The sequence below is a fragment of the Tigriopus californicus genome, chromosome 12 (genome assembly GCF_007210705.1).
Source record: "Tigriopus californicus strain San Diego chromosome 12, Tcal_SD_v2.1, whole genome shotgun sequence".
Classification (NCBI taxonomy): domain Eukaryota; kingdom Metazoa; phylum Arthropoda; class Copepoda; order Harpacticoida; family Harpacticidae; genus Tigriopus; species Tigriopus californicus.
Genome location: NC_081451.1, coordinates 6,416,387 through 6,438,605, shown reverse-complemented (window position 1 = coordinate 6,438,605; position 22,219 = coordinate 6,416,387). Strand labels below are relative to the sequence as shown.

The following is a 22,219-nucleotide window of genomic DNA, read 5'->3' as shown; positions in this document are numbered from 1 at the left end:
GAGAGAGTGTAGCTCAGCCTTTAATATTGAGGTTCCCTTCTGATTTTCGTTTTGATGACCTGCAGTTGAAACGAGAGAGCTAGTTACGCCTGCAAAAGATGTCAGGATCTCCTAGCTTAAACCAAGAATTAAGGATTTTTGCCAACCGCCATTGCCATGGAGTTTTAAATCCCTGTATCTCTCGTAATTTCGTAATCTCGTAATTTCGGCTCAAGAAAATTACCCTAGATCCAGAAAAAGTTTAAAAAAAAACGCAAATTATATAGATTTAAGAGTAGAAATATGCCGAAACTACTACCGTAGTTCTAAGGAAAGTGTGACTAGATAGATTTTGTGGGGTGAAGTTTGAAATTTTCCAATACCTGGCATACTTACGCTTGTTGTGACAAATTTCAAACGAACCTTCATCTTCATCTTTCAAATTCATGCATTTGGGTTACGATAACGCAAGTCCCATTTGCATTCAGCCATTTAATTGTATCATCTGGTTTAACAGGACGACTGCCACCACCCAGTAATTGTCAGCCAATATGTCAGGGAGTGACAATCAGGCAGATTGGTTTGGAAAATTGCTACTTGGGTTGGTTTCGGAAGTGATTGCCGAGATTGGGATTGGGATTGGAATTGCTTCTGCTGATATGCGAATTATCAGCTTTGCCAATGTGGAAACATTATATGGATTTTTTTTTCTTTTTTACAGACAGGAATGGATGGCCTGGCAAATCTTGACGAAGTTAATGAGAACATAAAATCAACCAATAAATGCTAAGAGGCAATGATTTGCTTCCACAAATATAACTCATCATAAATGTGTTTCTAAGATATGCCCAGCAATGATCCGTTTTGAGTATCCTGCCTACTCTTGGTCATTGCTGTCCTGAGTGTGGCTAAAACCATCAGGTCTAAGGTCAAATATTAAGGAAATGGCTCTAGCTCCTCCAGGATACGAGCATTAAAAAACTATTTAATCATTAGGCGTTGTGAAGTGTGGGTATTGTTATCAGATAAGAAAATATGCAAATGCACCCATATGTGGACGGACTGATAACTAAAAAGTAGGTCATTTGGATAGGGCAACATGTTGAATATGCATCTTGCAACTTTTAACCCCCTTCTTGTCAGGTAATTGAAGTCAGAGCATTCCAAACTTCGAGCTATATATATGGGAATATCGTTAGTACAGGTTAATCATTGAGCTTAAAGGAAATGTTGAGGATATGTCAATACAATTCGAAACACTGCCGTTCTTTGAAAGTTTTAGGCCAACGTGGGCAATTTTAGGTTTAAAAGTTCATAAGGACCCATCAACTTTCTTCCAGCCTCACTGACTACATGTTATACCGACGTGGTGACCATATAATCCCATGTGTTTTTTTCACTAAGTATGATTTCTTTACTTATATTCTTCCCCTAAAGAGCATGGTTGACCGGACGGCCGGCTGTCAGAAGTTGAAATGAGCTCAATTCAATTGTCGTTGCCAATCTTCAGATTGATTTTTCTTTGGGTATGCCATTGCCTTCTTTCGAATTCTATGGGACACCTTTTCCTCTCCTAACTAGTAGGAGCTTCAACGACGAGCATGACTAGCTCCCTCTCCCGTTAAGTCACTTGGGTCATCAATCATCATCTTTCATTTCTGAAGTCCAGAACCTATGCAAATCAATAGTTCACACAATGTCGCACAATCCTCCCACTCTCTTTTGGAAACTTCTGCATGGAGACGGGAAACCTGCAGGAGATGTGGGAGCCTATTCGTTGGACAATGAATGCAGGTCATGATGATACCCCCAATGACATTGAGACGAAAGCGAGGGCTCTTCTCCCACACTACCGTTAAAGGATCAACTCACTGTTGATTCACTGGATGCTGATAAGCCGGGTCCAAGTGGCTCAAGTGAGGACAACGCACCTTCCAATTCAAGGTTAGGATCGCTCCTGATCTCCTGCCCCCGTTTATTAGCACCTAATTATATGTTGCAATTAGCAATTGAATATAATTGAAAATAAGTCGCATAATTATCTGAGAATAGTGCCGGACCAACCGTAGGACTTCCCTTTGAACGCCACGGTAGTGCTAAAAGAAAAAAATAAGAAAACATGTAATTGCTCCAGCTAGTCGCAACCGTGCCGCCAGAACGGCCCAGTGACAATAACACTTGTGACCGAAACCACTTGAATCCTCCCATAGCTGTCGACGTAGCATGACAGGGAGTACATTATTCATTCAAAACTATTGAAATCATGTGAAGACAGATACAAATAAAAGTGATTGCATTTCTTATGAATGATCTCAGGTTATGTGAGATAGTTAAAAGAGAGTGAATAGTAGACTTTTTTTTAATTTTTAGTTCAAATATCTTGTCACTTCGGGGCAATTTTAAACATTCAGGTGATTTTTGACCAAATCTCCCAAAAATTACAGCTTTGGTTTCCAATAATCCTAAATTGAATATTTTTTCTGTTAAATGTATGCACCAAGGAACATTAATAATGCAACTTGGTAAAATTTTTGCCCTTTAATACTTCAAAGAGTCATTTGTTATGTACCTTTTTGCTAAGGATATTCAGCCCTGCCTTCAGGGTTACAATTGTTTGTTGCAATCCTGATTGGAACTCATTAATGAACTTGAACTACATCAATGGTTGTTAATTTAGCATACTTATCCTAATCTTGGCCAAGTGTATTCAGAAAGATATTTGCAAATGAAAGTGCAAAATATGAAAACAATCTCTTTGTAAAGGTTCATGCTTTGAACTTGGCCCACTTTACACAACCATTACTTAAAAAAGAAATGTAAAGCTGTTACTCGTTACCATTCCTAAAATTTAGATGACCAATATGTTATGCGTTTTGCCCCATCAAGACCATATTTCTCTAAAAAAATGTGTTTTTGGCTTCAAACATTCCTATAACCTAAACTTAAAAACTATCGACTTTTTCCTTAGTGAGCATTGGCATTTAATCTTGGCATAAGAGTTCAAAATGTGGTGCATCAAAATGTTTTTGAGGTGTTCAAATTCGAACCCTTCGCAGATGGGGAAATGATTTTCGAAGGTTTGAAACAATGTCGCACAAGTCATGATGGAAAAACTGTATTCGGCATTGTCAAGACAGACAAGTTTTATTGTTAGAAGCCTTTGCCTCAAGTCGTGGAAATGTGTAGACTTTGGAAATTTGATGCATCATACTCAAGCCAAAGAGAGATTTTACTTTGCTTGAAATTGGACTGAATCAGGTCTTCAGTCCAGTGAATTTTGATTACGAAGATGTAAACAATAGCAAATGCTACAAGATCTGAAACCAAGAACTCTCATAAAGTAGTCAAGAGCAACCACAATTGTCAAACCTGACTTTCATTGTTCATAATATGTTGAATGGAAATAACAAAAACTGACGATTTCTGTTAAGCCTTAAGCTTCCTCAGTTGTCATGAGTGTTATATTCTAGTCACCGATAGCAATTTCCATTTATGTTTTACTCCTGCTCCCACCATCGCACTGGCCATAGTCATTTTCCTCTGGATATATACCTCCACCTTTCTACAATAAATATCCGGTCAACAGCCACCATCCGGTAATCATACAATGAGATAAACTAGAAATTAAAAGGCCAGTCTGAAGATGAAAAAAGAAAGGGTAACGAGTAATTCTTTCAGATTTGAGGTCGTTACAATTACATCATTTTGACATGTTACGGAGTTACACTTCCTTTTTCAAAAAGAGGAAAGAATTACCGAATTTCGTTACTTGTAATTTCGTTACTAATGTCCTTTTAACAAGTCTTCAAAAAATATAATAAAAGAGTAACTAGTTCATGGTATCTGAAATTTAGACCAATGGGAGGGTGCATATTCTAATAAACTGGGAAAATGGCTTAAGTAAAACTTGCAACAGCCAACATGAGATTTAGTGACACGGATAAAGCAGTATGTAATAACACTGTTTGAACTCAATTGAAAAAATAATCATAAAAAAGTGTTCAACTTTTCAATTTTTTAACTTTGGAGCCTGCCTTTTAATATTTTACCTTTTTTGAAATACATTTCATCTTGATGTTTCACATCTTAAAGTAATAATGCCACAATACAGAAAACTGAATTGATTTTTTTTCCAAGAAATCTAGTCCAATTTCTTAACCCATACTCTTGGAAAACATCACTCTTAACTCATCAACTTCAAATTAAGTCTAGGGTTTTTGATTATGTTTCTTTGCAACGACGCAAGAACAAACGTTAGCAAAGGGTTTACTAACACTATCTTTCTTTTTTTGCCGCAAGATGTCTCATTATGAAACAAACAGTCTCTATAGGGGATGTCAAATAAAGGAAATTCAAGGAAAAATGTGGTCCGGCACCCTGATTTTGGGCATTTTGGGGGGAGAGAACTAAGACAAACATCACAATCAACTCCCACCATTCGCCCATTGAATTTTGAATAATCGAATGCTTTTGAGCGAGTTGTGTTACAAAACCCTACTAAATGAGCATATTTGGTGTTAATCAGTGAACACACTATCAAATTGGCTCAATACCACAATGCTAATTGCCTAGACAAGCATGTAAAATGGAAAAAATGTCAAAATCCAATGCATGCACAGCGCAGTGTGGCTGGGCATGTCTTGATTTTACTCCATGGAATATCGTCAGTTGTCTATGAAGGCGTTCACTTGATCAGCCCTATACGGATACCGCTCCTCCTTGATGCTGATCGTTTGTTTAATCAAGTAAAAAATTAAAAATGCTGAACATTTCAAGTCGAGTCCTAGCATAGTTGAGTTGAGGATTTGTGACACTGAAATTGGTCGATTTACTCGTAATTGAATGTTCTTCGAAATATGTGTGGTGGAGCGTGCTCTCACAGACAACTGGATGGCCATTGGCACGAGTTGATAACGGTACAAAGGAAGGCATCTTTCAGTTGGTCAGAACAATTGGTATGAATCCGCTATATCATGCCGGCGAGTTTGAAGAGAAAAAAAGGGGACTTGCGCAAGCTTCTCTTCACGAGAGAGGTGTTTTCTTAAAACCATACATAACCACCTATACGTAGAGATCGATCAAGGGCGGTGCTATCCCATGTTCTTGTATCAGCTGTTGCTGGCGGTCAAAAAGTTCCATTCTCAGTTGAGATACCTAGGACAACTAGGGCACAGAAATTGGACACAGTGTCAACGATTCAGATTTGAGTGGAAGCCCCTAACACAACTCTGTGTCAAGCAATTGTTCTTCTCTAACACAGTTCATAAAACAGGTTTGAGCAAGTGGTCCGACCACAAGTTTAAGCACGAAACGTTGGAGGGGTTATGATGGGACAATTTTCATCCATGTGGTGGAAGCAGTTGACTGAAACGGAGGAAACAAGCCTCTGTCCAGCGGTGTCGGAGTCACCTCGATTACGTGAAGGTGCAATCATGTCGCCCACATTCAAGCACATTGTTGGGAGATTGAAACGAAATTCCGAATGCCTCATCGTTGCGTTACAATTTTTGTTACATTTCCTTGCACTTTCGAGATGCGTTGGTTGCTTCAGAAACATAGATCATGGAGGTAAAACAAATGAATTGTTTCTGCTTGAACATTTAGGAATCTTTCATATTGAAAAACTAGCATCTCGATTGGCCATTTCATGAACTTTGTTTTTCATATCCGTCAAAGATATTGTACTAGCACTATCTATTGGTTCATCGACTTCCAACTTGCTCACAATGTAATCGGTCGCTTTCAAAATTCATATTGACGTTCACTAATCGTGTAATCGTCTGTGTTTATTCAACTTTTGACATTTAGACACGTGCTTAGCTCTCATTCCGATCACATTGGGTGGGGCTAAAATAAGGTGGGAACCAGATCTTCATAATGAATGGATGGTCTCGGAGCGATCGGGTCGCCTGGGCCTAAATTGACGTCCAACCGCGCCAAAGCAGGTCGATCGATTGAAGTTTGGAAATCGCTATTCTGGCCAGAGCAATTGGCAGCAGGAGTGGGCTCATTATTCTCTTGTGCTTCAGTCGAGGGTTTGAAAATACTCATAGGGATGTCTGACGGATTATGGAGAGAGTGATATGCCACGCCCAATCTGAAATAACGTGGAACATGTACTGATACAAATACGTAGATTGATGGCTCACTTACTTCAACTGAATAGCGGTGGCCATCCGATAGAACAGTGGCAACTGCTCGCAAGTGAAGATACCCTGTCCTCTGTAGATCACGGACAGGCATTGCTCGATCAGACCAGTGAACCTCTCTTCGACGACAATCGGGTCCCTGTTGGAACGTCTCATGAATTTCCCTTGGATCAATCCCGTGGACGAATACAACACGGAGCGATGAAGGTTGAAGGCCCGATTCCCGCATACCAAGACGCAATCGGATTTCCGTCCCTGGAACTCGAACTGCGTTTGATTGGACTAGAACAATTGCTTGCATTTCACCAATGTTTTACCTTGATGTAGTTGCGGATCGCGAGCCCATAGTGCTGATAATCTGGCCGCACTTGAACACTCGTGAGATTCGTTGCGGTTTGAGGCGACGCCATTTTCAAATTGGAAACAAAACCACCACAATGAAGACGAATTGGTCGTTGTGAATCACTTGCTAAATTGAAAATGAAGACTAATCAAAGTGAGGAGCCCAAAAATGGCAGGGAACGCACTTTTATAATAAGTTACACAAACCGAAGTGGGCCATGGATATTGATTGCCTAATGAATTCTGCTTTCAGGACACCATCCCGTTGATCAGTCAGATGATTGGGTCTAAACCCATAAAGGTCAGCTCGGGTTCAAAGTCTTCAATTGAATGATCCAAAAATAAGTCAGGATTTACATTAGTCTGGACCCCCATCTCAGAAAAATGTTTGTTCCATAATTACATTTAAAACAATTAGAAATAAAGACATTCACCAGAATTGGTTCTCTGTGAGAAGAAAATAATGTTCACTTAACAAATAGAATAATTTTCTGCTATTTATTCATTTATATATACTCGATACTTCGTATCCATTCTAACCTTTTATGCCCATTTCCACTATTTCTATTGATTTATTTAGGCGTTGCTTTTATATCTTTATCTTTCATTTCTCCTCGGTTTACATTTGAAGAAAGACGTTCCTTATTTTTGCCGAGAGCGTATTTGTTCACTCAAGCAGAAAAAATATCAGTTTTAGCGAGTCAAACAGGATGAATGTGATTCAGTGCCTTCACATCAATGGTACAGAAGACTAGGTGGGACACGCCCTAAGGTTGGCCCGTTGGCCAGCAATAGATCTCACATATGACAGAACTGATCTTCACCTTGCTTTGCTATTCTCGGCCTTGACTCAACACAATATAATGAGGGAAATTTTTTCTCTTACAAAGGGAAACCATTCTCATAGTCCAAGTATGGGATCAGTTCCAAATATTCATTAGAAACTATCTGTCTCTTTGACGCGTGACAATGGACTGATCTTCCAACAATCGCATAAAACTTTAGAGTCGGCCCTGAGGCTTTTGAGGGTTTGGGATGGTGGAACATAGTTTGATCAAATGTCTCTCCACTATGAAACGTTTAATCCTCCGGAAATAAATCACCATCATCATCATCATGCTTTTGCAACTCTCAAAAGGGTGGGATGTGTCATATCAAGCTAAAATTAGATATTTCATACACTCGACCAAAGAGATACCTGAAAAATCAGAACGGAGGCGTTTACACTATGCCTTGTACTAAATTATTCAAATCGAGAAACTACAAGTAAACACAAATAACCATGACGCAAGCCAAACGCTTGCACTCACCATGAAAATCAATATTTCAGCATTTATTCTCGTAATTCGCATAACGGGTACCAAAGGTCCTCAAACGACAATTCGTGCTTGTATCTTCGAGCCTTTTTATCCTTTCTGGCCTTTTTTTGGCTTCGGTCTTGGCCAAATCTTCCTCAAAGAATTTTCGCTCCATCCGTTCATTGTTCCGGTCAAAATGGCCTTGGTCTCATAGTCCAAAGCTTCAAATGGGTTCAGGAGGAATCTCCTGGCCAATATGGGTGGCCACATGCTGCCTCCAGTTTGATCTAAAAGTCTAGAGAAAATGGTTGCTGAACTGGATGCCTGCTGCAATTGTCTGCCATCAACCCATTACAAGACGCATTTCAAATGAGAGTTTCATCTGCACTCCACTTATGATGGCTGTGCATCCAGGTTCTGTCTAAATCCCAATAAGACATACATGATATGATATCAAATAATCCGCACCTACTTTTGTCGTTGGTCGTTCTTGTGGCAACACCTTACACTTATATATATCTTAGTGCTGCTGTCATGAATCCTATTTTGACATAAACCACTTCTTCCTCCGCTAAGCAAGATAACCACCGCTGTCAAACTTCAATGTCCTCGCCATGGTTTCGGGAAAATGTACGGTTGTGATTTGAAATTTGAATGCTATTCATTACTTCGTACCCGCATTCTTACAAGAAAAAGATAATCAACGAGCTTTTGGTGCAAAATAATCAATAGCCTCAATTTCTTACGATGGAACTGAATCACATTTAACTTATCCATGGTTACACAATATTTATATATATACCACTAATAAAACGAACATGAAATATAAGTTAAATAGTGTTTTTTTTTTATTTCTTACAATGTTTACGTGTTAAAGTAAAGATTTGTACCTTTGTACTAACCAATTGAAACCCTGGAAAAGCTAGGGTGAAGAACGGAAATCAACTTGAGCGACTTAGCTCACGAGCCTCACGTTAGGCTGGCCAAGTAGCATTTTTCGATGCCAATTTCTGAAAATTTGCCTTATTTCCAGGTCGCTAGGATCGGATTTGTCTCATTTCTATTGATCTGGCTTTTAGCATTAAACTAGCAATATTTGCATGGTCCAAGTATTGCGAAATCATGTCTAGCATTTTAGCATTTTCCCAGCATTATCTCACTGAAAAATGCCCAAAAGGGAGGAAAAGCAAAATAGAATATAAAAAGGGAACTAAACTTGGCGGTATTAACAATGTGCATTCATTGGATTAATTTGCCATCCCATGCATGAAATTGATACGCCTCATCCACAAAGGGATTTACATTGGACTGTTTGCTTTATATTAAGCAAGCACTGTTGTGGGTGGACTAATACAAATCAAGAATTAAAGTGGTCAGAGCGTGTCTAATGACCGAGTCGCAATCTTTAATTAAATGTAAGTATGGGTCAACTTCATTGTATTCTTAAAGTAAACAAACACTTTGGTTAGCTTCATGGCACTCCGAAAAGTGTTTCCCCTCGCATATTTGAGGTAAATCAAATCACAAGTTTCAAAAATTAGAAAGCATATTCAAAGAAGCAAAGGTAGACAACTATGGCGCTTTATGGAAAAAGAAACTTTTTGCAGCACTTGCTCTAAAGTATGATACACGCAACAAAGACAAATTATCTTATTTTCATGATCTAATCTCACCCAAGAAGAACTTTTTTGACGTTAAGAGCAATTTTTAATTGTGTATCAAAACCCTTGTTCCAAATTAGGAGAATATCAAAAACACAACTGCATCCATTTTTACAATGAGGTTTTTCTTTAAAACTGCGTGTTTTTCATTTCGAATCGTTTAACGCCTCAAAATTTGTCTGATCATACCCTTCCAAATATAATTGAATTTTGAAATGGTAGATATCTTCATATCTACCATTAAGAATTTGTTTTTTCTTAAAAAAATTAGTATTATTCTAGCATCTTCGTATTCCAATTAGCATTTTTTAGCATCGATTTTGCACGAGCTAGCGTGAAAACGAGTTGGCTGATAAAAAAAAAAACCTGGCCAGCCTGCCTCACGTACATGTCAGTCGCTTTCCAGCTTTGTTGAAAGAAAGGAAGTGACTTCAAATCCCCGTTAACATTTGCCACGAAGGGTTCCCTAGCCAAGTCCATGGTACCAGATTGCTGGCCAAGCAAATCCCCGTCGAGCTGACTCGACCCATGCACCCCGCAGGCCCTTCATACCGACCCGCGGGCTCATTTCCAAGCTGGCGTTATCGCCAAATTTCACCTGCCTAAGAATGAAGACCACTTGCCCATTGTTGACCGCCGCGATTTGAAGGGCCTACCCCCCCCCGGGGAATTTGTCATGACATCAAGATGACCAACGATGCCTTCAACCTCGAGTTTAAAGCTGGTCGGGGGAACTTCGAAACCGCCCGGTGCTACCAGTAGTCGTCAGGGGAGTACAGTTCCACATATTGCCGACCGAGTTCACCGACCTCATTGGGGAATTTGTGATAAAGAAGTGGCCTTGTGAATGTGCCCAGATCTTTGGCAGAATCTGCAACGCTCTGAATGAACGTCGTTTGAAGACAAAGAACCACTATCGGGTAAGTGGACATTTTCTTAATATTTAGTGATGCCTTCACGATGACATTGTTTTAATTAGGATATTGTCGGATAGAAAATAGCCGAGGCAAATGCCCACTCGATGTGGATGGTGATCTTCATAAATGAAGTTTCCCACATCAAGGTCATCGCCCAGCCTGCTCCATTTAACGGCTCCGGTGACGATATGTTGCAGTTCTGCAAAAAAAAAAATGCCGAGCCAGTCAAGGCAGGATAGGCCTAAGGTATAGAAAAACTACTTAAACTCTAGTAAGACCTTAATTGCTTAAAACTTTGTATTACAGCAATGGAAATTAAAGTGCATTTCTGACGGGAAGAATCCTGATCAGGTCATTCGACGGTTCCTGGCCATTGGTTCAAGCCGTGCCGCGGAACAAAAAGCAGCTGAGGAAGTGGACGGGAAAGACCAAACCTCCTCCAAGAATTCTGGGAGCAATCCGCTGCGGAACAGAAAGGCAACAGCGAAGAGCAACACGAACCAGAAGCAGTATGAAGTTGGAATTGAGAGAAAAAGTGAAAATTATGTTTTAACAATTTGAGGAACAGAGTCAACATGAAAATATTCACACAACCCTCAATTATTCAAAGTTCGAAGTTGAGAAGGAATTATATACGTGGAATTCCAAACCCATATTAAGCCATTAATGGTGAGGAAGAAACCTAAAAAACTTGATCTCATCATTAAGGATCTATTAACGATTCTAGAAAGTTTAAAATCAGACCAAAAACTGAAAGCTATTTTAAAGAATTGAGTGAATGTTGGCAAACGATTTGTCTCGAAAACCAATTCTTTGTCAATCTCTCAACACCTAGTAACCATTGCAAAATCCTCTGGATTTGTCAAAATGCATCGTCATGTTTCGCATTCCTTAGAGTCTTAATCTTTAATATGCATCTTTTTGATCCCTCTCTCAAACCACAGTTTGACAAGTCCATAAGTCGAAACAGACGAAATCTTCCACATCTCGTTCAGGTTTGAATTGCAGCTGTCCTGACTCATTATGGACCCCATAGGTGCTCGCTCTTTTTTCTTCTCTCTGATCCCATGAAATGTCAAAATGAGACAATTCTCATTTGGCTCATGCACGCACGCACCCAATCCAGATAAAAAATCAGGAAAACGATACAAATCTATTGCTAATTGGATAGAAAGTTCAAAAATTGCAGTGAAAAATGTTAGAATTTATGCACTTATGACTAATATCAACAAGATGTTCTTGATAAATGCATCATCGTGCATCGTTTGAAACCGTGTTCGAATCAAAAGTGAGGTGAAAAGTTGAAGGAGAAAAGGAGAAGTTCAGTTTTGATGTATTCGATAATTGGTAAAGACAAAAATTGGTGACAAGATGCACGGACTTCTAGAGATGTAGACTGCGAACGGAAGTAAAAAAATTCCTATCTCCTAATCCGTTCACATTATTCCAAATGAGCACTTCACACGACCACAATATCTGGTTCAATACATGAACTTGGTTGGACCTAGACCTAGAGGAGGCCGATTTGGCGGGAAGCTCGTTCACAGCCCATATTTCTAAAGTTCATTTTTCGACTGATGTAACATTTCTCAATTTTGGTTCACCGCCCTTCTGAAACGTACTTTAGGTCCGTTATGAGACGAGCTCATGAAATGAGGAGGAGCTCAAACATTCACTTCTGTGTCAACCACCAAGAAAAAATTGCCATTGTTCTAATGAATGACGTACCTACATATTATGTATTTTATTTGAACCGAGCTAACGATATATTTTCGGATTCTTCATATTAAGAAGACTCAGTTCAATATTTGAACACCACGTTCAAATTTGTCAATCAAATTGATTATTTGGCTGCTTTGACGAGTCTTTGAACTGATCAAGTGAAAAAATCAAGGGAGGTCAAGCAAAACAGTGTCAGTCATTTGTGGGCCGAGTGTGTTCGAATTCGGTCAAGGAGGACAAATATTGTTGGGCAAGAGGACTGGAGGATTCCACAATTTCCGAGGAAACGCAGGCATGATCAAACAATCCTATTGAATTCAGCCCAATCAGAAACTTGACTTGGATGGATGATGAATTGTCGCAAGGCATTCCTGTAGCAGCGAAGGATTTGAAAGATGTTTGATCTTAGCACTGCTTCCCAGAATGTTGCTGAAATTTGATTCTTCTAACACAATGAAATAGACCGTTTGACTCAGAGGAAACTTGATATTGGGCAAGTTGAGAGCTGTGATAATTTCCTGGGTGTACATATTGACTTCTCAAACTCAATAATTTCGCCGTATGACGACTTACGCCTCACGCAGCCTCTTAACGCTGTGAAGGCGAATGTACGACCCATGTACGACCCAAAACCCAAAACAAGTACGGAACTAGGTTCCGTGAGAAAGATGTGAAGGTATTGCGAAATTCTAAAGTTTGAAATGTCAAAAGCACGTTAGTACGTATTAGGGATTTGCTTGCCTCATGACTAGGGACGGGCAAAAAGAGCAAAATAGCAAATCCCTTTAGAAACAAAAAGGCGCAAAAAGTAAGCCCAAAATGTGTAACAAAAGGTGCAGGAAAAAACTGGGGACAATAACATCGTTTTCCACAGTAGTGCGAATTTGAAAAGTGCATTCTTAAAAACAAATTATGCATCAATTTTGGACCCAATCAACAACTTGGTTTGAATTGGGTCAAGGAATCCTTCCCTCTTGGTAATTTTTTCTCGTTTTCCAGAAGTATAACTGCAACATTGATCCAATTTTTACATTGATCGTACTAAAGAAAAGTTGGATTTTTTTTTCCTCAAAAAGAGAACACAATTAGCCTGGAGGACGTAAGGAAGGCAGTTATGTTATGTTTTTTGGGGTTGCTTAACCATCTTAGCGCCGTGCTTAGCTTGTCTCTTGACTTGAAACTGGCTTGTTTCATTTCTATTCTTTCTTGTGTCTCAATCAAATGAAAAGTGCTTTGGGCCTACACAATTTAATATTTGACATCAATTGTTCAAAATTCAGCTAGAAGAAGGTTTTGATTTCTAACAAAATTAACAGTTTTAGAAAAATGTGAAAAAAAGTGCAAAAAACGTTAAAATGTGAAAATAAAAGTGAAAATTGCACATGTGTCGAAAAGTGGTCTTTGGTGATAGAAATTAGTTTTCATTAATTTGCCCGTCCTTACTCATGAATAGAGCTGGATTCTTGGATGATCAGCTTACCCCTCTCGTCTCACCATTGAGGAGACTGCCACAGTGGTTCAAAAGCCTTTTTAAAGATTGACAGAAATATCCAAACAAATCTTGGAAGCTAATAGCCATATGAGCGCTAAATTTTAGCTAGAAATCTATAAATCAATCAGGTTAGAATTACTTCTTATGGTTCTTGTGAGGTAGAGGACAGTTAAGATGGGTTTGCGTATTTCTCTCAAAAGGCTTTTTAACCACCATGGTGAGACGGGTGAGACGAGAGGAGAGGAGACAATCGTATACAAGAATCGAGGTTAGGACTCGACAAAAAAGGTGATGGAAATAATCAAGAAAGGTGGTGAAACGCAGATAGAAAAATGTCAAAACCGTGAAAAAGAAAGATACCAAAAAACCAAATCATTTTTGGCCAACCAGGCTCTGTTGTATGTCTGGCCTAATGCCACTTATAAAAACAGTGCAGGACCATTTAGTTCTAAGGTGATGCTCTCAATAAAGTAATAAAAATGAGATTAGGATTTTCCTTCTTAGTCAAATCAGAATTTTCATCTTGAAGACAATGATTTCGGTACGATTCTTCCATACTAGGACTTTTCGGGGCTCCGACAATTGTGATGTAGCAAGATGATTTTCCGGTCTTTGAACAAAACTAGAGATCGTGCACAACAAGATATCTTCGCTGGTAACCGGTATCAGCTGGATATTTTATCCCACCAAACGCAAGGGTAACCACTTCAGCGATGGGAAAAATCGAGATAGATCGAATTTCTGCCACTTTATGCCACAAGTGGCAGAAAATGGCTGATAATGGCAGAAATTGCTGGAAGGTGGTCAAAAATTGCCGCCAGTGGTTGGAATGGCCTATCTTGATTTTAAAAGGTATCAAAGACAAGAAAGATAAAAAGGCTTTGGACCAGTTTTTCATGCGTCCTTTGCTAAAAAGCAAATTGGTATAGCATTGGCTGAAAAGCAAGATGTTCCTCGAATATTGATATTTTAGCACTTTGATGGTTTGATTGAATTAATAACAGTATCCATAGACCACTGGCAGTATCCAAAGCCTAGCCACAATAAGTATAGTTCTTTTCATCGTCATCAAAATGCCTATTGAATACGATTCAACATTTTTAAATGCAATTGTTGTCATTTTGACTCAAAAAAGTCTAGGCCAATGGCAACCCTGACTGATATCGATCGCGGTGGCAAAATTCAAACTCCATCACACTCCAGTGACGTTTAGTGGTTGCTATCTCACATTCAATGCAAAATATCCATCCCAGCGTGTCAAGCCTACAACGGGTAGGCTTAAAAAGTAACGGAAGTGTTCGTAAATACTAGGAAAAGATGATCGAAAATTAAAAAAAAATCATTTCATATTTTACCACTTTCTGCCATTTTCTGCCACTTATTTTGGACCAATTTGTGCCATTTTCTGCCACGATTTTCCTCCAACTGGTAGAAAATGGACTTGAATAATTTCTCATCCCTGGTAACCACACCTGGAACGGCGGCAACTTGATTTTTCATGAGCCAAATATGGTTTTTCAAGTGTTTTCCAACGGACGTCATTTTCTACTTACTGTCACAATATGAATTTATAAAAAGAGAAAACCAAATAGTATTAGAGGCAAAATTGACTTGATCAACAAGACTTACCTCAAGCCTCACTTTTCCTTTGCAATAAAAAAAATGAAAAAAATGTATCGAATTTTCAATCGTCATAGTGTAAAAAGGTTGTGAATTGGTCAAATATGACTTTTTAGGTGATTGGATGTACACCAAAACGGTCAAAAAGGTAACAAATAGGTCAATAATTGGCAGTTCAAGCCATGTGTGCCCAAATAAGTGAAAAGATAGAGAAAGCTGAATCACCCGACAATCCTCGGCCTACTGATAACAGAAATAGTAACTGAGAGACCAGTTGACAAAAGCGTACTCTATTTTCATTAAATGATCAAAAATGGAATAATGATAAATAAGGGCAGCATGAATCTCTCCGCCCAAATCCCTAATCCCCCCCTATTCCAAGAGGAATCGCACGTAAGAAGGCTGTTCGCGAGATTTGCCTTGAACAGAAGTCACACGTGCGTTGTTGCTCTCCGTGAAAGAATGCAAAGGCTCGGCTGCCACTTCGGCCAAGGCAATGCCACGGGTAGGGACACCGTAAGTAGGTAGGGGAGGTTGAGCACGGGCTGAAGCAACAATTGGCGCCGGAGCACCGATAGCTCCGTAGCCATTGGAGGCACGAGCGGCAAAGACCTTAGGTCCGGGCGGACCGGCTTCTGTGTTTTGATTAAAAGCCTGAGCGCGGACGGCAACAGGGGCACGGCCAGCTCCAGTGTTGGATGAGGCTCGAACGGTAGGGATTTGAGGCCCTTGTGAGTTGGAGTGGGCGTAACTAATGTCAGAGGCCGATGAACCACTGTTGGCACTGCGGGCCCTTTCCTCCTGAGCAAATCGGATCTGAGCCGCAACGGCTTCTGCTTGATCGGGGAAGGGAATCTCGGGGGCAATGGGCAGGGATTCAGACTCGGCTCGGAAGCCCATTTCATCGGCCTCCCAAGAGACGAGCACGTCTTCTCCGTTCTCGTCAATGTAGCTGTAGCTACCCCGCATGACCATCACCTCGGTGCCGCCAATGTCTTTCATTGTCCCAGTGGCTTCCTGCTTAATACCATTCTCAGTCTCGTAGGAGAAGTCAAAGTCCGGATTCTCGCCAGTGGGACCGTTGAAGGTGGAGCGGACAATGGCAATGGGTTTGAGCTCGACCAAGGTGGCGGCCGATCTGGTGTTGCCCACAACGTTGGCGTAGGATGTGGAATCCCTGACATATGGGAACTGGGCATTGGGCATCAAGGCCATGGCCAAGGCTGTAAGGACGATAAACTGGAACAAGAAAGACATTATTTGATCCTATATATCTCGGGGCGGTCTCGGGGCGGTCTAGGGGTCAAGGGCTACTAGCTAGTTTTTTTATACTTGTTTCATTGTGATAGCAGGAGGGATTTGAGATAAAGTTGTTTCTCCAAAGACAGAAGATGCAATGATGACTTGATACACTTCTGATTGGCATTATATATCCATTGCTCCAAATAAGCCAATACTCATCCTCACTCTTCTGATCAGAATCAGGTTTTACCATGGGCAACATCTTCACCGGTCAGAGTTGCTACCACCACATCACCTGTATGTGTTCGTAGACTTCTCATTCCTACACATCCTCCACCTCCTTGCCAAAAGGCGGCTCGATGGCATCATCGGTAGTAGCATCAGATGTGTTCGTTTCTTTGGGCTGAGGTGATCTATAATTACCAGACAGGGAAGGCATCCAATGGTCAGTTTACGCGGGATTAGCGTCAATCACACGGCTCCTTGAACCAGGAAGATTCGTCAAGTGTATAGAAGACGTGTGCATAGGGCAATGGACAGCATGAATCCTGAAATGATGAGCTTGAGCACACATCATCAGGAAATTGATGTGGCTTGTGAGTCGCAATTCTGCGGAAGAGATAAGCTGTTCTGGTTCTTCTTCTTGAACAATGATCTCATTCATTCCCGGCATTTTTGTCTCGATGGATTGTTTATCTCTTTGACAGTCTGTGAACACCTGGATTCTTTGTCTCCCAAGTTCATGGCTAAAAGCTTAAACCTTGTCGATCAATCTTGAATTTGAACCCTAAAAGAAGATTGGGACATCTGTTTCAATATAATAAAAAATCAAAGTAGTCACCTTTAAGTGATATGCTTGACGATTGCTAAATTCATGTAATAAAAGTGCAGGGGTGCTGACAAGTTAGTAAATTAAACTTTCTAGAGAGTGTTTAGACCAATACACAATTTAAGCAAATGTTTTCTAATTCTCCCCATAAGGGCTTGGTTTCAAGTAAACATCTTGATCGTTTTCCCCGATTCCTTGATAAATATTTTAGAACTGCATTAATAATTGGAAAATTTCAGGGCCTCGTTTAGCTTTTATTTCAATTGAAGCAAATAAAGTGAACACATGAAAAGATTTGTCATTTCAAGTCCAAGTTTGGAGTCCTTGGCTTCAAAAAGGTATTATGAGGTTGGAAAAAAGTCCAGAAAAAGAGCTGTCCGACTGATTATTTGACGCTCACAAACAAAAACTCAATATCATAGGCCTCACTACACTGCTTTGAGGAAAAAAAGGGAACGAGAAGATATCATTCAAGTGATATGATGGTGTATCTGAGTCAGGTAGAACTTGCCAAACTCTTGAAGAGTCTAAGATATAGGAGGTGTACTCAAGGCAAGATGGAGAATAAGAATGTTTATTTTGCTCACAGTGTGACCAAAGACCCAACCAGCAAGAGCGTCACCACACCACTCCCCCTCCCGCTCCGGGAAAGTTATTGATAACAAAGAAAAGGGGAACAAGGAGAAATAAGTAACGACAATAACTGTAGAACAAGGCACACTGGTGGCCGAACATTTAGTCCACTTGAAGTGACGTGGGTAATCAGACACGAGGCTGGATTGTCACGACTAACATGGGCCGCTTTCAACCGATCAATTGGTACTGCCTTTTGAACGCCATCAATATCCAAAAGAAAATGTTTCTCAAACCACTCCTTGACTCGATATGGGCCCCGGTAGGGTCTAGAAAGGCCCACGTGCACCTCATTGCGCACAAACCCAAAATTAACATCGTCCAAGTGTTTGTTGTGATACGTGGGTGGAGATCCATGCGATTTGAGCTCAGCATACCCCAATTGGGTCATGCCAAGGATTAGCTCGCAAATATCTTTTTTTTATCCGCTCTGAGTTCGGAATGGAGGACTGAAACATGAGACTTGGCAATTTAGGAGTGAATCCGTAAGTTATTTGGGCAGGAGAGTAGCCCCAAGTCTTCTTTTATGCAGTTTCGCATGTTGAGCATCACTACTGTTAAGACACGAGATCATGAATGAATGATATTTGGGGATCATGGATTTGATAGTCATTCATGGTCTGATGAATTCTCTCCACCATACCATTAAACAGAGGGTGATATGCGGTAGTAGTCTTCTGCTTGATGCCAATGTGAAGTAACAGATCAGTCCACAAGGCCGATTCAAATTGTGTGCCACGATCAGATATGAAGGTGTTCGGAAGTCCAAAAAATGAGACCCATTTCATGAGGGTATAGGAACACGATTTTGTTTTGGCCTCTGGTGTATCAATCAATGATGGTAAAAATGTATCGATGACCATTGAGAGCTGTCCAACCAGGTCAACAGGAAGAACTGATAATCGGGAACTGGGGGAAAAAAACGATGCCTGTGCACTTTGAAAGATTGACAATCAAGGCAGGAGCGTACAAACAAACGAACATCCCAAGAAAGGCTTGGCCATACAAAGCGTCCAGCTACACGATTCTTCCCTCGTTCCTCGGATGCCAGGATGTCCCTGGGGTCTGATCCCCTTTGATCACAGATCATCGTGAAACCACGCACCTGGCTTGGACAAAGACATCATGATGAGTGCACTATTTTGGGTAGTACAGGATCACTGTCTTAGGCCTGAAGAACAATTTCCAGGAGGGGATCATCGAGGTTAATAGAATCAACGGGTGCGCGGGAGAGGCCATCCGCCACTAAGTTGTGCTCACCTCTGATGTAGCGAATATCCGTGTTCGAGTTTCTCTTCAAAGATCAAACGCCTCACATTTTCCATTGCTCCCTTCTTGGTTTTGATTATAAGAGAAGCCTTCAAATTTTAATATTCCTTGCCACGGACTTCTAGAAATATGGACCTCGAACGAACTTCCCGCCAAATCGGCCTGCTCTTGGTCATAGCCACTCTGAGCCACTTTTCGAATTCAAGTAATAAAATAAGAAACGTAGATCTCGTCAATTAATGGTAGGTCAATTTTATATCATTTACTGTGCATGCAAAGTCGATCGTTTCAAAGTTATGTAGTCAAAAGCTTATGTAGCTGACCAAGAGCAGGCCAAAAATTCAAATTTTATGTAGTGTTTACTACATAACTTTGAACATGTCTCCTGAGTTCCATAAGCATAGGTTTGAGCTCAAACTGGGCTGAGTTCATCTATTCAACAAGATCTTGCGGTCGTATCAAGTGCTTATTTGGAATGAGATGAGCGGTTTAGGAGATAGGATATTTTTGCTTCCGTTTGCAGTCCATATCTCTAGAAGTCCGTGTCCTAGCCCATAATGGGTTCTGTCATCACCTTCTGTACCTTGATAATCTGGGCATCGGTCATTACCGAAAGGACATTGATGAATTTCGTTTCCTCTGATTTGATGCCACTCGTCAAAAAGAGGGCTTCGGCCCTAGCTAACCACACATCAATATAAACCTCGGACAATGGCGGCAATTAAAACAGAAACTGCTGCCATCGTAGCGCCCATCAATAGAGTCGACTTGGAGTCCATGGTGATAGGGTTCTCGCTTTGCATGTTAACGAATCACGTCGGGGCCACTAGTGAAGAGTCTAAGATATAGGTGGTGTACTCGAGGCAAGCTGGAAAATTAGAATGTTTATTCTGCCCACAGTGAGACCAGAGACCCAACCATCAAGAGCATCATCACACTCTCAACATCCTCCAATCTTGGTTTGATTAATCATATTAGCCAAGACTCACAAAATCGTTCGTAATCAATGGCCATTTCATTCTTCTGTTTTCCAATTAACGATAACTTGGTTCCTGATGATTAAAAAACGCTTTATATTACATTATAATGTCATTCATATACCAATTTGAATGCGTTGAATTATTCAATAAGCATCAACCAATTCAGCAACCTAGCCTGATCTAAGACTTTGGCTAGAGTGGCCTTCACCGTTCCTTGGGCCTCCAGATCCAAATAGATCGGTACAATTCCAACGCAGCACCCGCATCTTCGTTGGAATTGTGGCACTCTTTTTGGATGTGCTTGTCCAAAAAGTACCACGCCAGGAACTTGAGGGACAACAACCTCCAATGGGGCAGATGGAACAGGTGCACCGTGTCCACCACTTGATCCGAGGGCACAACGATCCCGAGCATGTCGAAATCGTTTTTGAGCACTGTCCACAAAGATGCAGCCAACGTCCACCAGATGGCGCACCTTCTTGTAGGTCCTCTTCAAAGACGTGGTGGGAGCTCTGGGTGGGGTCCAGATCCCCGGGAAATATCCCCGAGTACTTGCTCACGTAGTCCGATATTTCCTCCTCACAGGAAATGTGGTCGTCAATGAATGGCACTACAAAGAAAAGGATAACAAATTGACGTACTGTACTCAGTGCAAAACCCGCCAGATTCTTGATTCTTACCTCCACGACGCGGACCCCAGCCCCGGACGCAAGTAACTCTACCCACGAGTCTCACGGCAGCCTTGACCGTGATCAGTCGCCCATTCCTTCCAGAAGACTTCTCCTCTGGCGTCAGAGTGACGAATTCCGCATCCAAGGCCACCAGATCACCAGCTCTAGGGACTTCGTTGTCGTCAAGGGACAGAAGCTCAGAGGTCCCTCATGACCTTGGGATGGTTGGAAGATGTCCAAGCCAATGGACGGGGAAGGTTGTGGATGGAAGGGCACACTGACCTCATTTCGTTCTCACCGCCGATAAACCAAAATGCTCGGCACCTTCAGATTAAGATCTATCCAAGTGGCCTCGGAACTGTCAATCGGATTGATGGAGAAATCGTTGAAAAGGTACCATTGACTCTCCTGAAATTTTAAAGACAAAATAAAATGATGGAAAATTACATAATTTGCACCAAAATGTGCATCACTTTGATTTTGCATTTTTTTTTACCCTCTTCTGACCTCTGATCGAACATGTGTAACATTATTTTAGATGAAGATAACCAACACCAATGTCGTACGCCCCGCTTAGGCTTGCTCAAATATCTCATTTCTAGTTCTTTAGACGGGTTCAGAATTGATTGCAATCACACCAAATTCATCATAACTGGCTGACTCACCGGCAAAACAAATCGTGCCGAATTATAGGTCCCCACTTTGATGGCAGCCACCACATTTGTCGCCTTTCCAGTCTGTGGATCCACGATTGTGAAGCAAACCGATTGCCTGAAACAAAGAAATATTCCATTAAATTACCTTCTTTCATAAACCCAAAACGAAAATTATTCCTTAAAAAAGTTAAAGTCGTGTTTCCTCTCATCTTCAATAGATTATTATCATTGCTTGCCAAAGTCCAACTTACAACTCGTATTCCACTTGCTCCTCAACCACATTCGACTTTTCGGATGTAGCTCCTCCCTTGAGTGTGCCATTAGCCAATCTTCGAAGCTTGAACGATTCAGGGATCCAAGAAACATCTAGTTCTCTCATCTGATCCCACAAATCTTCACCTTGATCCACCTTTGAACCGTGCACATTGGCCGTGAGAGTAGCTTCATTGGCCACGTGCACGGATTGCTGTTCCCAAAACACACTGGCTACACTCTCGTTGCACCCAGTGTAAACCGTCAGTGACTCCGGCAAAGATTGTACCGAATGGGACAGATTGGTGGGCTGGAAATGGCCACAATGGGAACACAGGCCGATCTCATTGCTTTGCTGGATTCAAGGGAGGAGCACAAAACGTCTTCGAAGGAAATTCTCGCCGAAGCTTGAGGATAAACTAGATCGCAACCAATTTGTTGCCCACTTTGAACACTGATGCACGATTGGCAGTTGGTGCAGGTGGTCACTGTCAAAGTCTCAAGGCA

General features: G+C 40.9%; 3 protein-coding genes across 4 annotated transcripts in view; all 3 read right to left on the bottom strand.

Moving 5' to 3' along the window:
* LOC131892237 (uncharacterized) overlaps positions 1-414 on the bottom strand; it is a 1,258-nt gene extending 844 nt beyond the window's left edge. The window contains exon 1 of the mRNA XM_059242027.1: positions 376-414. Within this exon, the coding sequence (XP_059098010.1) occupies positions 376-414 (39 nt within the window). The remainder of the gene's footprint in view (positions 1-375) is intronic.
* A 5,333-nt stretch (positions 415-5,747) lies between these two features.
* LOC131891570 (uncharacterized) lies at positions 5,748-6,624 on the bottom strand. 2 transcript variants are annotated; one of them, XM_059241179.1, is made up of 3 exons: positions 6,446-6,624; positions 6,133-6,395; positions 5,748-6,076 (listed from the first exon to the last, which is right to left on the bottom strand). In XM_059241179.1, exons 1-3 carry the CDS (start codon positions 6,536-6,538, stop codon positions 5,827-5,829), a joined length of 606 nt encoding a protein of 201 aa, XP_059097162.1. In that variant the 5' UTR covers positions 6,539-6,624; the 3' UTR covers positions 5,748-5,826. The 2 variants fall into 2 exon arrangements, with proteins under 2 accessions (XP_059097162.1, XP_059097163.1); XM_059241180.1 differs by having other exon boundaries at positions 6,133-6,383; positions 6,446-6,622.
* An 8,859-nt stretch (positions 6,625-15,483) lies between these two features.
* LOC131891844 (pupal cuticle protein 36-like) lies at positions 15,484-16,835 on the bottom strand. The gene is made up of 2 exons (XM_059241517.1): positions 16,513-16,835; positions 15,484-16,419 (listed from the first exon to the last, which is right to left on the bottom strand). Exons 1-2 carry the CDS (start codon positions 16,519-16,521, stop codon positions 15,553-15,555), a joined length of 876 nt encoding a protein of 291 aa, XP_059097500.1. The 5' UTR covers positions 16,522-16,835; the 3' UTR covers positions 15,484-15,552.
* Between the last annotated feature and the right edge of the window lie 5,384 nt (positions 16,836-22,219).